General features: G+C 40.2%; 1 protein-coding gene across 1 annotated transcript in view; it reads left to right on the top strand.

Annotated features, from left to right (window-relative positions):
* The window catches only part of IRAK3 (interleukin 1 receptor associated kinase 3), a 73,691-nt gene that overhangs the window by 12,566 nt on the left and 42,897 nt on the right, over positions 1 to 18,228 (top strand). The window contains exon 2 of the mRNA XM_004602798.2: positions 12,994 to 13,176. Within this exon, the coding sequence (XP_004602855.2) occupies positions 12,994 to 13,176 (183 nt within the window). The remainder of the gene's footprint in view (positions 1 to 12,993; positions 13,177 to 18,228) is intronic.

Here is an 18,228-nt window from a genome sequence, read left to right on the forward strand (position 1 = left end):
TTTGTGTTTGCATTTTCTATGTGTTAGCATACAGTAGATTCTCAATGAATGTCTGAAGTAAACAGTATTTCTCAGTATTTCCCAAGAAGTTCTAGAAATCAAGTGTTAATGAAAAATATGTGTCTAACCAAATAGGCAGATTGCATCACTAAAGTTAAAATGAAGGCACTATATGCCACACCTCTCCAACACTAGGTAGAAACAAGTGGGTCCTGGGTTTTGTTTCCAGAGTAATGTCACATGCCTAGGCCCTAGCATTGAACCATCCAGCCCGGTTGACCAAGAATTGCCAGGATTGGCACTGGGACTTTATGTGCACTGTTTGGGACTCACCCCCAAAAGGTAAAAATAAATAAATAAATTACATTTAGATAGAGTCGCCATCATCTTGTTTTGTGTGTGTGTGTGTGTACGTGCACATGTGTGTATGTGTGAAACAAGGTAGGTTTTATTGAAACTTATTTATAAAGATGTGAGGGGAAAATGCGGGAGAAGTACATGTTTGAGAGAACGCAGACTTCTCTATAGTGGAAATAGGTATGCAAAGAAACACGGAGACTAGCAAGTGTTTAAGGAAGAACACATTCAAGAGAGAGCACAAGCTTGAAAAGCAAGTCAATTTACCGTGTCTTGCCAAATATCTGTGCTTTGAAGTTTCCTTTTTCTTTAGTGTTAAGCTATAGATACTCTTTGCCTCTTCTCGAGAATTCATCTTTTCAGAGATGTGAAGAATAAATTCATTTTTTTAAGAATAAATTCATTTTTGATGAAGAACTTAAAATATGGAGGAAGAGCATTTGGTTTTGGAGGGGGTGAGGCACACCCAGCTATGCTCAGGGATTACTCCTGGCGCTTTGCTCAGCAACCATTCCTGATAATGCTCAGGAGACCATATATATGGTGCCAGAGATTAAACACTAGTTGACTGCATGCAAAAAACTGCCTTACCTGCTGTGCTATCTCTCTGGCCACAAGTGAAGACTTTTTTATTGCTCGTTTGACATTTTATCACAGTTGTGTTTTCTTCCTATATCTGAACTCGAGTTAACACACAAGAGCTTACCTTTTCTTAGTTGTACCCATGAGAGCTGCCACTCCTTTTCCATCTCTTTTGGTACAAGAAGACGTGACTGTGACTGAAATGACAAAAACTCATGTTGTGACTTTATGTGTATTAGGCAGGATGGCATAAGTTATACTTGAATAATAAGCATACTAGCAACATCTCAAGAATTGAGAAGCATTTGAAGTTTATGCTATTGGAATTAAGATGTTTACCTTTAGTCCCAAGAGTCCAGGGCCGCTGACTCTTTGGTCTCTCCCCCACTAACCTTTACCATTCTAAAAACCGTCATGCCAGTTCCCAGTTCACTATAAAAGGATAGGAAAAGGTGAAAAAACAATTTCAGATAAGGGAGTTGAGCTTTCCAGAGAAAGATAAGCTAAAATTCAGCCCATGAATGAAAGATTGAATGAATGAATGAATGAATGAATGAATGAATGAATGAATGAATGAATAAAAGATCCCAGTACCCTAAGACTGCTCTGGGCAGTCTGCTTCCGGTTTGCTATGCCTAGTCTTGTGGATTGTCTTTCTTTTTTCAGTCAACTCATTAGGTGTTCAGAGATGACTAAAGCATTAAGCAATTGTAGATTCTTTTGCGTTATACACCAAGAAACTATTCAAAACCCAACATACGGGGAAATAAAATTGCCTGGAAGCAATGAAATACTGGTGGCAAAGAATGTATTTAGTAGCTAGGTGGTGCTTTCTAAGTACCATTACCCAAGAAAAGGAAACAGAGTCTTTTGACAAGTAGTTAATTCCAAGACTGAAGCAGGAGAAATAGAAACTGAGCCTGGAGTATATTGTAGAGCAGAAAATAAGGATGTATTGGGGCTGGAGCAATAGCACAGCGGGTAGGGCATTTGCCTTGCACGCGGCCGACCCAGGTTCCGTTCCCAGCATCCCGTATGGTCCCCTGAGCACCGCCAGGAGTAATTCCTGAGTGCATGAGCCAGGAGTAACCCCTGTGCATTGCTGGGTGTGACCCAAAAAGAAAAAAAAATAGAAAAAAAGAAAATAAGGATGTATTCCAAAAATTGTAGTGTTTGTCAAGGAAACAGAGCCAACATGAGTGGACAAAGTGGAAAAAATTGCTCGCTCTTTTTTCTTTCTTTCTTTCTTTCTTTCTTTCTTTCTTTCTTTCTTTCTTTCTTTCTTTCTTTCTTTCTTTCTTTCTTTCTTTCTTTCTTTCTTTCTTTCTCTCCTTCCTTCCTCTCTCCCTCACTCCTTCCCTCCCTCCCTCCCCCTCCCTCCCCCCTCCCTTCTTTCTTTCTTTCTTTCTTTCTTTCTTTCTTTCTTTCTTTCTTTCTTTCTTTCTTTCTTTCTTTCTTTCTTTCTCTCTTTCTTTCTCTCTCTCTTTCTTTCTTTCTCTCTTTCTTTCTTTCTTTCTTTCTTTCTTTCTTTCTTTCTTTCTTTCTTTCTTTCTTTCTTTCTTTCTTTTCTTTCTATCTTTCTTTTCTTCCTTTTTTTTTTAGGTTGTCCTTGTTCACAAGAGGGTGCAATTTTATCATACCACACCCACCATAAAAGTGCCAATATCCCTCTACACTGCCCAAAGGATGCTGCCTCTCTGCACATCCCCCACCCCCAACCCCAACCCCCATCTCTTGGTAACCTCAATTCTGTGGTTAGAGTCTAAAACTTTGTTTTTATTAGCTATTGTCTATTTTCTTGCTGACCTCATAAAAGTGTGATCAGCTCATATCCATCTTATTCTTTCTGATTTACTTCACTTAGCATGACACTCTCCAGTTTTATCTGTTATAGCAAAAGGCAAGAGTTCATCTTTTCTTACAGGTGAGCAATATTACATTTTATATGTATGCCATAGCAAAGCTTAAATGATTGACTAACAAAATAAATGGTGATGATGTGTTTTTATAAGGTTTTGTATAAGGTGTAAAGAAAAAACTTTTTCTTGAAAACTTTTTAAATTTTTATTTTCCTTTTACACCTTATATAAACACTCTGTCAAAGTTGTTCATAATGATTTCTTTTTACCGACTTACAAATTTTTGTGATGTTTCAGTCATACATTGATAGAGTACCCATCCCTCCACCAGTGCCCATTCTCCACCACCAATGTTCCCAGTATCCCTCCCGTGACCACCCCATCCCCCCACTTCCCCTGTGGCAGGCATATTCCTTCTTACTCTTTCTCTCTTTGGGGTATTATGGCTTGCAATACAGATACTAAGTGACATCTTACATCATGTTTGGTCCATAGTCTACTTTCAGCATGCATGTCCAATCCTGAGTGAGCCCTCTAAACATCATTTACTTAGTGGTCCCTTCTCTATCCTAGCTTCCTTTCCCCCTAGCATATGAGGCCAGCTTCAAAACCGTGGAGCAATCCTCCTGGCCCTTATCTCTACTATCCTTGGGTGTTTGTCTTCCGTTATGTTACTTTATATTACACAAATGAGTGCAGTTATTCTATGTCTGTTCCTCTCTCTGACTCATTTCACTTAGAATGTTGATCCACTTATGTGAAAATTTAAAGATTTTATCTTTCCTAACAGCTTTATAGTATTCCATTGTGTAAATGTACCAAAGTTTCTTTAACTAGTCATCTGTTTTTGTGCACTTCGTTTTTTTCCAGATTCTGACTACTGTAAATAGTGCTGCAATAAATATCAAGTGCAGATGTCATTCCTATTGTATTTTTTTGCATCTCTGATATATTCCCAGAAGTGGTTGGTATTGCTGGGTCAAATAAATGGGAGCTCAATTTCTAGTTTTTTAAGAAAAGTCTAAATTGTTTTCCAGAAAGGCTGGACCAATTGGCATTCCCACTATCAGTAAAGGAGAATACCCTTCTCCCTACATCCACGCCAACACCAATTGCTTTTGTTCTTTTGGCTGTGTGCCAGACACTGGTGTGAGATGACACCTCATTGTTGTTTTGATCTGCATCTCCCTGATAATTAGTGATCACTTGTCACTTGTCATCCCGTTGCTCTTCGATTTGCTCAAGTGGGTGCCAGTAATGTCTCCATTTGTCCCTGTTGTGTGCTAGTGTAACCTAATGATATCTGCTTGCTCCAGGAACACAAAGAGCCTCAAGTCAGACCGTCTAGTAGGTGGGCAGCCACGCGGTCTTCTGACGTCTCGTGGAATCCAGTCGGTAATAGCTCTAGTCCAGCAGTCATCTCTGAATCGCATTACGTGTCTGGCTCATCTGATTTTTGACGCCTTGGCAAATGACACAGCGTCCCTGATTCTTGATTGTCGACAGAGGTTAGAACTCTGGATTCCTTCTCTTACTTGAGTGAAACGTGATACTCCTAGCATGACTCGTTCAATTCTTCTTTGGGTACCCGAATAGCGTTCTTATCCTGTTTTCGTAGGGCCCAGGTCTCTGAGTCATATGTTAGTGAAGGAAGAATGGTGGAGTCAAAAAGATGTGCCTGAAGCTGGAGGTTCGTCATCCTCTTAACCACTTCTTTGACACTCTTGAAGGTGTTCCACACTGCTCTCTTTCTCCTGTGCGGTTCTGGTGCCAAGTCGTTCCTCATGTTGTGTTCTCGACCCAGGTACACATAGCTGCTACATTCGGAGATGTTCGTTCCATCGAGAGCAAATGGAACATCAGGGACTAGTTCATTTTTCATAAACATCGTTTTGCTGAGATTTAGCTGCAGTCCGACCTTTCCACACTCGCGGTCGAAGTTGGCCAGCTTTTGTGCTACTTGGCTTATGTTTGGCGTTATGAGAACAATGTCATCAGTGCAGCAGAGGTGGTGTAGTTGCTGACATGGCATGATGTTCTTGAGGGTGGCACTGAAGAGTTTCGGTGAAATGGTGTTGCCCTGCCGAACCCCTCTCTTTACGTCAATGATCACTTCCTTGTAGAATGGTGAGATCCTGGTGGTGAATCCATAATATAGCTCTTGGAGGATCTTGATGTACTGAGTTTGAACACCCTGTTTTGCTCAGGCTTTGATGACTACCTCAGACTCAGCAGAATCAAAGGCCTTCTTTAAATTGATGAACATTAGACAGAGAGGCATCTTGAACTCTCATGAAACTTCAATGAGTTTGGTCACTGTGTGAATACGGTTGATGGTGCTGAATCCTTTTCGGAACCCAGCTTGCTCGCATGGTTGTCCTTCGTCTAGTGTTCTGCCTATTCTATTCAGGATGACTCGAGTGAACAACTTGTAGATGATGGATAACAGACAGATTGAGCGATAGTTGCCGATGTCGTGATGTCTCCCTTCTTGTACAACCTAACGGTCCTGCTGGTTTTCCATTGGGACAGAACCTTGCATTCAGACAGGTAGCACGGCAGATGACATCAGAGGACTTGATCTTGTAGTTGGCGAAGGACAGGCAAGCATTGCAAATACTTTTCCAGGCTTCTGCTGCATCGGCCAACACTGCTGCTCTTCTCTCTGAAGTCTTCCTTTATTGCTTCTCTGCACAGCTTTGCGATCTCAGACGTTAGCTTGTGGTTGTCTGAGGCTCGTGCCAAACCACATTGGCAAATGAGCTCAAGATTTTTCAAAGACAGATGTCTGTTTGTGGCTTTCCCTCTCTTGGCATTTTTTGCACAATCATGGAGGTGCTGAACTAGTCGATCATATTCCTCGTCGATGTCGTCAATGACGGCATCTTCCCACGTTGCCACAATAGTGCCAATGAGCTCCCAGTTGGTGGTCATTCTGGGAGTTCTCTTCTTAAACTTTGCAGTCCTTTCTCCCCGCTCTGTGAAGTAGAATTTTGCATGAAGGAGACGGTGGTCCTGTATCACTTTATTAGTGATAAAGAGCATTTTTACATGTGCCTTTTAGCCATTGGGATTTATTCCTTGAGAAAGTTACTGTTCATTTCATCTCCCAATTTTCTAATGGGATTGGATCTTTTCTTCTTGTAGAGTTCAACCAGTGCCTTGTATATCCTCCATATTAACCCCTTATCAGAAGAGTATTGAGTCAATATCCTTCCCCTTAAGAATATTCTGCTAAGAATATTCTGTTCTCTGTTTCTTTTGAGGTGCAGGAGCTTAGTTTAAGATAGTCCCATTTCTTTATCTCTGTTTCCACTTGCTTGGTCAGTGGCAGTTCGTCTTTGAAGACACCTTTAGCTTCAGTTGAATGAAGGGTTTTGCCTACCTTTTTTTCAGTGTACCTTATGGATACTGGTATGGTGTTGAGGTCTTTAATTCATTTAGATCTGGCTTTTGTGCATGGGGTTAGGTAGAGGTCTGAGCCCATTTTTTTTGCATTGTAGCTGTCCAGTTTTGCCAGCACCATTTTTCAAAGAGGCTTTCCTTGCTCCATTTCATATTTCTTGCTCCCTTATCAAAAATTAGATGATTATGTATTTGAGGGTGTGTGTAAGGATATTCAACTCTATTCCATTGGTCTGCAGATCTGTCTTTGTTCCAATACTATGCTGTTTTAATTATTACCACTTTGTAGTACAGTTTAAGGTTGGGGAAGGTGATGCCTCCCATCTTTTTCTCCCCCAAGAATTGCTTTAACTATTTGTGGGGGCTTATTATACCATACGAATTTCAGGAGTGTTTGATCAGGGGATGTGTTTCCATTTCCTTGGTCCTCTTTTATTTCTTGAAGTAGTGTTTTGTAGTTTTCTTTGTACAGGTCCTCTACCTCCTTAGTTAAGCTGATTCCAAGGTACTTGATTTTCTGAGGCATGATTGTGAATGGAATTGCTTTTATCATATCACTTTTTCTCTCTCACTATTTGTGTATAGGAAAGGTATAGACTTTTGTGTATTGATTTTATAGCCTGTGACTTTACTATACAGGTCTATTGTTGCTAAGAGCTTCTTGATAGAAGCATTAGGGTTCTATAAATATAGTATCATGTAATCTGCAAATAGTGAGAGCTTGATTTCTTCCTTTCCTATCTGGATGCCCTTAATATCTTTTTCTTGCCTAACTGCTATGGCAGGTACTTCCATTACTATATTGAATAGAAGTGGTGACAGAGGACATCCTTGTCTCATTCCTAATCTTAAAGGGAAGGCTCTTAGTTTTTCCCCATTGAGGATAATGCTTGCCATGGACTTGTGGTAGATGGCTTTGATTATATTGAGGAAAGTTCCTTCAATTCCCATTTTGCTGAGAGTTTTCATCATAAACACTTTCTGGACCTTGTCAAATGCTTTTTATTCATCTATTAATGTGATCATATGATTTTTATGTTTTCTTTTATTGATATGGTGTATTAAGTTGATTGACTTGTGAGTGGTGACCTATCCTTGCATCCCGGGGATGAATCCCACTTGGTCGTGGTGTATGCTCTTTTTATGAGTTGTTGGATTCTATTTGCTAATATTTTGTTAAGTATCTTTGCATTTGTGTTTATCAGGGATTTGGTCGTAATTTTCTTTTTTGTGGTGTTTGTTTGCTTTTGGTATTAGGGTGATATGTGCCTTATATAAACTGCTTGGAAGAGTTTCTATTTCTTCAATTTCCTGGAAAAACTTGAAAAGGACTTGCAATAGATTCTTTTTAAATGTTTGGAAGAATTCACAAGTGAATCTACCTGGACCTAGTTTTTGTTTTGGAGAATAATTTTGATTACTGTTTCAAGTTCCTTGATAGTGATAGGTCTATTCAGATATTCCAAATCTTCTTGTTTCCGTCTTGGGAGGTTACAGGAATTCAAGAATTTATCCATTTCTTCTGGGTTCTCTTGTTTCGTGGCATACAGACTTTCAAAGTAATTTCTGATGATTTTTTGAATTTCTTTGATTTCTGTTGTGAAGTTCCCCTTTTCATTTCTGATTAGGTTTATTAGGGATCTCTCTCTGTCTTTCTTTGTGAGTCTTGCTAGTGGTTTATCAATCTTGTTTATTTTCTCAAAGAACCAGCTCTTGGTTTCATTGACCTTTCAAATTGTTTTTTGGGTTTCCATGTCGTTAATTTCTGCTCCAGGTTTTATTATTCCTTTCTTCCTGCCTTATTCAGTCTCCTTTTGTTGGTCTTTTCCTAAGATCTTGAGCTGTGAAGTCAAGTTATTTATGTGGGCCCTTTCTTCCTTCCTGAGAAATGCTTTGCAAAGCTATAAATTTTCCCCTTAACACTGCTTTAGCTGTGTCACACAAGTTCCAGTAGCTCATGTCTTCATTCTCATTTGTTTCCAGGTATCTTTTGATTTCTTCCTTGATTTCCTCCCTGACCCACCCATTGTTCAACATTGAGCTGTTTAATTTCCAGGCGTTTGATCTGATTCTCCGTTTCTGTGTGTGATTGACTTCTATCTTCAATGCATCATTTGAAAAGATGGTTGATACAATTTCTATCTTCCTAATTCTATTGAGGTATGTTTTGTGGCCAAGCACGTGGTCTGTCTTGGAAAATATTTTGTGTACACTGGAAAAGAATGTGTATTCAGTTTGGGGGGGATGGAAAACCCTGTATATGTCTATTAGCCCTCTCCCATTTCTTCTTTCAAAGTCAGTACTTTCTTGCTGACTTTTAATCTTGTTGATCTGTCAAGAGGTGATAAGGCGGTGTTGAAGTTTCAAACTACTATTGTGTTGATACCAGTGTCCTCCTTGAAGTTGTTTTAAGTATTTTGTTGGTCCTTTATTAGGTGCATATATACTTAGGTGTGTGATTTCTTCCTGATGTACATATCCCTTGATTATTAAAAAATGGTGCTCGCTGTCCCTTCTACTCTTTTTCAGCCTCATATCTATGTTGTTGGATAGAAATATCTATGTTGTTGTTTGAAACTTCAACACCGCCTTATCACCTCTTGATAGATCAACAAGATTAAAAGTCAGCAAGAAAGTACTGACTTTGAAAGAAGAAATGGGAGAGGGCTAATAGACATATACAGGGTTTTTCATCCCCCCAAACTGAATACACATTCTTTTCCAGTGTATGGCCACCCCGGCTTTTTTGAGGAAGTTGCTTGAGGATTGTTTTCCATCCTCTGACTTTGAGTGTGTTTGCTGTGTTCAGATGTTTCTTGTTGGCAGCAGGATGTTAGGTTCAGGTTTTTTTAAATCCATTTTACCACTCTATATCTCTTAATTGGTGCATTTAGACTATTGACATTGAGAGAGATTATTGTCATGGGGTTGGGGGCCATCTTTCTGTAGAGGTTTGTTGTGCTTGTAGGGGTTTTTCTTGTCTTACAGTAGCCCCTTTAGCCCTTCTTTTATGGTTGGTTTTGAGTCTATGAATTTCCTGAGCTGTAGTTTATCCATGAAATAGTGTATCATTCTTTAGAGTTTGAGTGAGACTGTAGCTGAATAAAGTATTCTTGGTGAGGCATTCATTTCATTGAGTTTTTTCACTATATCCCACCATTGTCTTCGAGCTCAGACGGTTTTCTCTGATAAGTCTGCTATAAATCTAAGGGATGCTCCACTGTATGTGATTTCCTTCTTTGACCTTGCTGCTTGCAGTATTGTGCCTCTATTTGTGGTATTTATCATTCTGATTATGATATGTCTTGAAGTCTTTTTATTAGTGTCTCTTTTAGCTGGTACCCTTCAGGCTTCTTGTATCTGCTCCTGCAATCTCCAGCTCTGGGAACTTCTCAGTGTTGATATCTTTAACTGTTGCTACTTCATTGTGGTTGCCTCCCTGTCCTTCTGGTACTCTGATGAGTCTTATGTTGTTCCTCTTGAATTCATCCCCTAGGTCTCTGATTCCGCTAGAGCTATTTTGAGGTCTTCTCTCGTTGTATGTTGTTCCCTATATGCTTTCTGCAGCTCATCTTCAAGCTCACTGATTCTGTCTTTGGCTGTTTTCATTCTACTGTTGAGGGCACCCACTGAGTTTTTAATTTCATCTACTGAATCCTTTATTAGTAACACTTCTGTTTGTAACTTTCTTATTTCTGCTCTCATTTCTTCCTGTATTTTATTGGCTGTCCATTCCACTGTTTCTTTCATGTCCTCCTTTAATTTACTGGATGCCTGTTCCACCATTTCTTTGAGTTCATTGAACATCCTCAACATTTCATCTGTGAATTCTTTATCGAAGAGATTTTATTTGTGGGTATTCCCTGATGAGGCTTCTGAGCTCTTTTCTTCAAATCCTCCTGGTGGGGATTTGAGCTGTTTCTCATGTTGTTGTGATAGTATGGAAGTGGGGCCCTCCAGTTCACTATTATTGTCCCCCTCTCTGTGAAAAAGGATTCTGGATGAGCACTGTCGGTTGTGGTCACCTCTTTCCCCTTCTAAAATACTAACTTCCTCTTTGGTGCTCCTCTGTGACTTATGTGAGGCATCTAGTTCAGCTTCAGAGGATGTGTTCTTTTATGTTAGGCTTGTTCAGTGTTCACCATTATCTTGGTGAGATTGGAATGGGTTAGTGGACTGTTGGCCTAATGTGTTTGGGATAGCCAGGCTGTCCTCCTTAGAATTAGGTAATGGAGGATAAGATATGAGTCCAAAGTGCTGAGATAGGGGAAAATAAGAGCAGCTGCCATCCTGGAGGCCATGCCCCCCCCCCCCACTGCTGCTGCACGGGGCGGGGCATGGGGGATGGTGAGTTGGGCGCATCAGTACCTGCCTGTGCAGGATTAAAGTCCCACTTCTAATGCAGTCCTGAACTTGCCGGGATCCCCTCTGGCATGGGTACTCAGGGGACACTTTGGCCAAGAGGAGGTCTTGCAGTTCCCTGGGTCGGCTTTCTGGACACCCAGCCCTGGAGACCTGTTGAATGACGATTTGTTACATTCAATATACCAACACAAATCCCACCACCATTGCACCTTCCCACCACCATTATCTCCAGTTTTCCCAACCACCCCCTAAGCCTCACCCCACAGCAGTCCCTCAGTAATTTGTTTATATTGCTTGTTATAATTTGGTAAAAGACTAATCAAAAAATGTTTCCTCAGAAGAAAGTTAGTGAAGATTGCATGTCTGATCATGGAGCTATTAAGCCCTTTTGCAAGAGATTACTAAAATGTTGTTGCAGATTAAACCTTCTGTGTTCATATTTTGTTAATCAAAATGGGATGCCTTCTACATTGCACCCCATGCAATCTGGTGTGCTACTCCTGGTTTATCAGTATTGTAGAGTTTGAGGTGTCTCTTGGTCACAAATGTGGTTACGAGTTTCAGGAAGTCCAATTTTTTTTTTTTTTGCTTTTTGGGTCACACCCAGTGATGCTCATAGGTTACTCTTAGCTCTGCACTCAGAAATCACTCCTGGCCATGCTTGGGGGACCATATACGATGCTGGGGACAAATCCAGGTCAGCTTCATGCAAGGCAAACACTCTACCCACTGTACTATTGTTCTGGCCTCAAGTCCAAAGTTTTTAATGAGGTGATGTAGCTGGAGTTAAAATTTTAACTGATGTTGTTTTGGGGCATGTGCATGACTGCCAGGGCTTCCAGAAATACAGGGACATGGGGAGAGGAGGCCCATCCCTGTCTCCATGAAAGCCTGGAGATTTCAGTCACAAAACTTGCATACCTGAGTTTTCCAACTGATTAATTTCTGGATGAGGCTTGTCCCAAACAGTGGAGTCCAGCCGGGGGCGTGGTGGCAATTGTGGAGTGTGGAGGTTTTTAGTTGTTGGCGCTCTGTTTAGGTGGACGTTGGGTTCACCTGCCCCCCACCAGGGAACCTGAAATAACTCAACCTTGGTTGGGTCCAGAAAAATCTCTGCAACTTGTTGATCTCTGTTGAGATGTATTTATCAATAGTGATGATACATGATCGCTGTTTTGTTTTGTTGCCACACCAGATGATGCTCAGATGTTACTCTTGGTTTTGCACTTAGGAATTAACTCCTGGGAGCCATCGGGATGCCAGGGATTAAACCTGGGTTGGCTACATGTAAGGCAAGCAACCTACCCACTGTATTGTAACTCCTGCCATGATACTTGATTTTAGTTTATAGGATAAAATGTTATTACCGGTATAGTTAAATGAATTTGATGAAGTAGAAGGAATAGTACGTAAAGGAATAATTATGGTTAACAAACAAAAGAGGAGAGAAAGAAAATTTAAAAAATCACCACTAAGCAAACACCATGGATAATGATGAAGATAATAATAATAAGGACCCACTGATAAATGCAATTATTTGTGGACTAGGCCAAAATCTGAAGAGAATATTCCATAGTCTTGAAGTGTCTCCCCCCAATAGTTATTCATAATAAATACTTATAGACTTGCTTGTGTGCATGTATGTGAGTAAGAAGAGGGACCAATAGACATTCCCTTTATCAAGACATAATATTATCATCAAAAATGACATCCACCTCAGGACCCTCTTACTGTTTACTCACTGAGAACACAATATTTCTCTGTCCTGAAAAATGAAGGAAAAGATGGAGCAACATTACAGGTCAGAGGAGATTAAGAAACGACTTGATACAATGTCAGAAGCTGAATAATGTCTTAAAATAAATGAAAAGATACTAGTGAAACACTGTTGAAATTAGAACATTGTCTGCAGCTCATTTATCACTGGTCTTGATGTTTCTACTATGGTAAAATGTTAACAGTGGAGAACTATCATATGAGGGATATATGTCATATGGGGGGGGGGAATTAATTAAAAAGAAAATCTTATAGAAAGGCTTAATGGCTCCTAGGTGAAATACAACAATCTTCACATATTTTCCTCTAAGGAAACTCTTTTGGATCATTTTTAGCAGATTATTCATAACAAGCAGTGCAAAATAAATTCTCAGTTCTGCTTTGGGGGCAGGGTTTGAGGTTTGGGATGAAAACATTTGAAATATGGTGGTGGGAAGTGTGGGAAATATGGTGGTGGGAAATATGGTGGTGGGAAGTGTATGAAATATGGTGGTGGGAAATGTTATAACATTTATAACAATGTTATAAAAATAAAATTAAAAAAATAAAAATAGAAACTTATAAGTTAAATGAAAACATAAGGTACACAAAAGCAAGCATTTCAATAAAGTAAACTATACTTTGGTTTTCCTGTTTGCAATTTCCACAGCGGAGCGACTTTCAAACAGCTGGCTGGATGTTCGCCACATTGAAAAATATGTGGACCAAGGTAAAAGTGGAACAAGAGAATTGCTTTGGTCTTGGGCCCAGAAGAACAAGACCATTGGTGACCTTTTACAGATTTTCCAGGAGATGGGGCATCACCGAGCCATCCACTTAATTACAAACCATGGTAAACACTTATTTCTTATGCCGTCTCAGTCCAGTTAGTAGGAACTGTAATTTTAATGAAAATATTCCAATTTAGGAGCCATAGCAATAGTACAGTGAGTAGTGTATTTGCCTTGCACACAGGAGTCAGGGTTTCGGTCCCTGGCACTCCACATGGTCCCCCCAAGCACTGACAGGACTGATTCCTGAGTGCAGAGCCAGGAGTAACTCCTGAGCATCACTGCGTGTGGCCCAAAAACCAAAAGAAAAAAAAGGGAAAATTCCATTTTATCCTCGATATTGGTTAGTCATGTTCTGTGTCACTGATTCCTCATCTGTGACTTTTATCTGAAGGAACCTCACAGCTTCACATTTTGGCTAGCATTGCCCTTGTTGCCTAACTTAGAAAACATATTGCTTTCTCAGTTCCATATTGCTGAATGGGATTTGTTTTGGTTTTCCTTTGGGGATTACATCTGGTAGTACTTGGGGGAGATCCCCAGCTCAGTGCTCAGGGGTCACTCTTGGTGGTGCTCATGGAACCATGTAGTGGTGGCATCAAACCAAGGGCTCCTGCTTGTAAAAAGCTCGTTATACCATCTCCCTGGTTTTTCAACTTTGCTATTATTTTTTTCAAGTTTAAAAACTTTATATTTGAAATATTTCATTCTTAACTGAGAGAAAAAGGAACAGAAAGCCCGAATACAGAATCACAGTGACTGAATTAAATAGAAATAAAACAAATCCTAGAAATAAAACACAATAATTTCAACTCCTCAACTCTATCAGAATGCCTTGGTGTTTATTGTTAATCCATCCATTGTACTCTTTGGCCTAGAATTGGATTTTTAAAGCCATTATTTCTGTTTGAAGCTTTCTAGTATTTCCTCTTCTCTTGTCATAAAATCTCATTGTGTTGATTCTTTTTTCTAATTCTATTTAACCCCACATCACTGTTGTTTAAACTCTTTTTCAGGCACTTCTGTTACATTTGAACTTTTTCCCCAGTGTTTGTTTTGCTCCATCAGTTGTATCAAATTCCTCTGTTTCCCTATTTTATTGAAGTTTGTGTATTAACTACCTTGTGTAGAATTGAGTGTCCACCCAGAATGCCATGTAGGGCCTTATTTTCGGATCTTAGCTGCAGAATCTCCTATTATTTACCTAGGGTACTGTGCTGCCTTTGACACCACCAGTTCCACATCTGTTTGGATTACTGAAGGTCTAGTGCCAGCACAGGGTAGAAATCAGGAGCAGAGGGGCTCCTGCTTGAGTTTCCTCTTGCTTTCCAGGGGGCTGCTAGTGTCTGAGTGCAGGTGAGGGGGATGAGTGTCCTCCTCTTCCTCTAGACCAGTCGACAGTCCCAGCTTTCTCAGTCACTGCAGATGATCCCTTACCCTTAGTGGTCCCAGCCCTGTAGCTTCTGCAGCCTGGAGCTAGGAAAGTTCTCCTTTCACTGGCTTGCACCAAAGGGAGAGCAATCAAAAGTGCTGCTTGTCTCTAATTAAAGGCTGTTAACACTGTGGCTACCCTCCCAACACTGACCGCTACCTGGATAGAGTAATTTGCATAACACAGCATTATTTGTCTAGAGGAGCCCTTTCTTTCTTATTTGGATTTTGGGCCACACCCAACAGTGCTCAGGACTTCTGGCTCAGGATTCAGGAGTCACTACTGGCGGCCTGGAGTATAGGGGAGAGGGGACTACGTAGGATGATGGGCAAGTGCTACCTGCTATATGATTCCTCCAGCCCTAGGTGTCCATTCAGGTACCAGTGTCAATGACCACAACCCCCTTCTCCCTCGAAGCTGGGCCTCCAACTTCTTGCAGCCAGGAGACACTCATTCAGGGTGTCAGTCTCCACCCCAGACAAGTGTGGTGCCCTGGCCCCAGGGCCGCCTCAAGGCTGTATGGTGTTTGCAGTCTGTTTCTGTGCTATATGGCCTTAACCCTTGCTGGGGTCTGTCTCCTCCCACAGCACACAGCAAAAGAATTCTGTTCCCAGTGCCCCACTGCTCTCTGAGGGAAAGCCCTTCATTTTGCTCCCAGATGTATGATTTCTCTTTACTGGGTCAGGCTCAAAGTCCCAGAGACCCTGACATGAGCCTAAGTCCTTCAGACATCTCGAAAGCGTGCCTGTCAGTCGCAGCGTCCGGGGCTGGAGCAATGGCACAGCGGGTAGGGCATTTGCCTTGCACGAGGCTGACCCATGTTCAAATCCCAGCATCCTATATGGTCTCCCAAGCACTGCCAGGAGTAGTTCCTGAGTGCATGAGCCAGCAGTAACCTCTGTGCATTGCCGGTGTGACCCCAAAACCAAAAAAAAAAAAAAACCCAAAAACCAAAAACAAACATTCACAACCTCCCTCGCTCTCACAAGCCACAGCATCCTGGAGATACTGGGTGATCAGACATTGTAGTTATTCCACCCCTCTTCAATGTCTCCTGTTATCTCTCCCTGTGAAGACCCTGTTCTTCTGGCCATCTGAATCTTTTTCAGAGCCTCTTTTTCTCTGTTATCATTGATTTTAAAAATGCAGGGAGAGAAGCCTCATGGTTGATTTTTATTTTTTTGTCTGCCATTGTGCACTGCTGACTGGGGAAATAAGTATGGAAGGGAGCCTGGTACATCTGAGATGAAAACTGGGATTGGACCATGCTCTGAGTCCCATGCAAAGGAAAACTGCATTATCTAATTGCAGTTTATTGAACTGATGCCTTGAATTATCTTTAGAATGTTAATTGTTGTAGCTTGTTAAAAGTAGCAATGTGATGATTCAGTGGAAGCTTGCTGCCAGTGTCTCCTGTAATAGCTGCTTATTGAATTACGAGTTGGCGTTCCTAATTAAAAATACATTAAAACATTTCCTTGGACAGAGTTATTCAAATAATGAGTTTCAAAATAAAAAACTTTTACTTATCCTTTTAAAAAATGTTCAATTTGATGGAATGGCTTTCATTTTAGAAGAGCTTTAACTTTATAGATTGGAATGTTCTTTTTTTTTAATTTAATTTTATTTATTTTTTTAATTTTTTAATTAGTGAGTCACAGTGAGGGTACAGTTACAGATTCACACATTTTGTGCTTGTTTTTCCCTCATGCAGTGTTCGGGAGCCTATATCCCTCCACCAGTGTCCATTCTCCACCACCAATGAACCCAGTATCCCTCCCACCCCACTATCCCACCCCCCCACCCCGTCCCACCTCCATGGCAGGGCATTAGATTGGAATGTTCTTATGAGCCCTACTGAAAGAATGGTTTTGGGTTTCCTCCTCAGCCATATTCCTGCAGTTCAGCTAGCTGCAGCGAGGGGATCTTTTCACATCTATAAAATGTCCTGTCAGACTTCAGAATATAACCAAGTCTTCAATAAATAATAATGTCTATTTATCATTTATTATATTTTGAGGGATCACATGCAGAGGTGCTCAGGGTTTAATCCTGGCTCTATGCTCAGGGATTACTTTTGGCTATACTTCGGGGATCATATGGTATTGAACTTGATATTGAACTTGGGTTGGCTGCTTGCAAGGTAAATGCCCTACAAACTGTACTATCATTCTGGTCCCAGAAATAATAAATATTTAGCTACTGCTATTATATTTCTATCACACAAGCCCTTGTATATCACATTTTGCATTTGTATTTTAATGGTCAGTTATTATTTTCTAATTTTGACATGAAACCCAAGAGTTTTCTGCTGACCTCTTACATGAATCATTTTAAATCCATATTATATAATATTAAAATATCTCCTCTATTTTTTTGAGCAGCAAAGGTCAATGACTTTTAGTGCCTTTGAAGTCTTCAGATTTCAACTTTTATTCTGCCCAGCAGTTCCTATTTCAGGATATTTGTTGTTTCTATGTGTTACTTAATTTTCCTGACTAGAATCTCTAGTACAGTGTTGAACGGGAGTGGCAAGATGAAATATCCTTTATTTGTTCTTGAGCTAAATTAAAAGAAATTTTTACTCATCATTATGTGTGATGATCAATCTTGAACTGGTCACAGTATCTTATCAGTTGAAGATATTCTCTTTTATCTCCTAGCATTTTTATCATTGGATTTTATGGGTTTTGTTCTTCATTTTATTAAGGTAATATATTTTGTTGATTGATTTTTTTCAGATGTTAAACTATTCTTGGATTCCATAAAAGACTTCACTTGATCAGACTATATACCCTTACTTTTTTCTTAATCTTCATTAGTTTTTTAATTTGATTGTTAATATTTTGTTCAATATCCACAGAGGATATTTGTTTATAATTTTCTTATAATGTTTTATCTGGCAACCCCGTCAGCCACATGCAAAGCAAGGGCCTTACCTGCTGTTCTATCTCTTTGTCCCCTAGCAAAAATAATTCTAGAAACAATATATCTGAAATAAACCAGAAGATAAAGTTCAATTTTTCTAAAATTTGAATCAGTGTCATAAATGACAGATTATGACAGGGTTTTAATCTTTTGTAGCAAGTATATCAACTACCTCATTTCATCTGCAGAAACATAGCAAATAAAAGTAACATCCTACAGTTGGGGACGGGTGTGGGTATTTATGGTTGATCATGCACATAAACAACCAGTCCAAACACAGGCGAACCAAGATAGCTGTAATCTTATTGTAAAACCTTGTGTGTGTGTGTGTGTGTGTGTTTATGCGTGTCTGTGTGTACATAAAAAACAAAACCAAACCAGGGATATAGGGCTATGACTCCGGGGTAGAGTGCCCTTCTCACTGTGGAAGGTGCTGGGTTCAATTCCTGACACTGCAAAATAAATAAATATGCATGCAAAGTTGATAACAGTGTTACTTTTTTTCTTCCAATTTTCTATATCACAATTTTATTTATTTATTTGGTGCAGGGGGTGGTGGTTGGACCACACATACTCAGAGTGTACTCCTAGCTCTGTGCTCAAGGATCATTTCTGACAATGCTAGGGAACCATGTGCAGTGCTCAGGGCACTATTTGTGGCACTGGGGACCGGGAATCAAACCTGAGTTAGTAAGTGCCTAACTGCTGAACTATCTCTCTGGCCCTAAAACTTTAGATAATTTATAAAAATTCA

Source organism: Sorex araneus, chromosome 10 (genome assembly GCF_027595985.1).
Source record: "Sorex araneus isolate mSorAra2 chromosome 10, mSorAra2.pri, whole genome shotgun sequence".
NCBI lineage: Eukaryota > Metazoa > Chordata > Mammalia > Eulipotyphla > Soricidae > Sorex > Sorex araneus.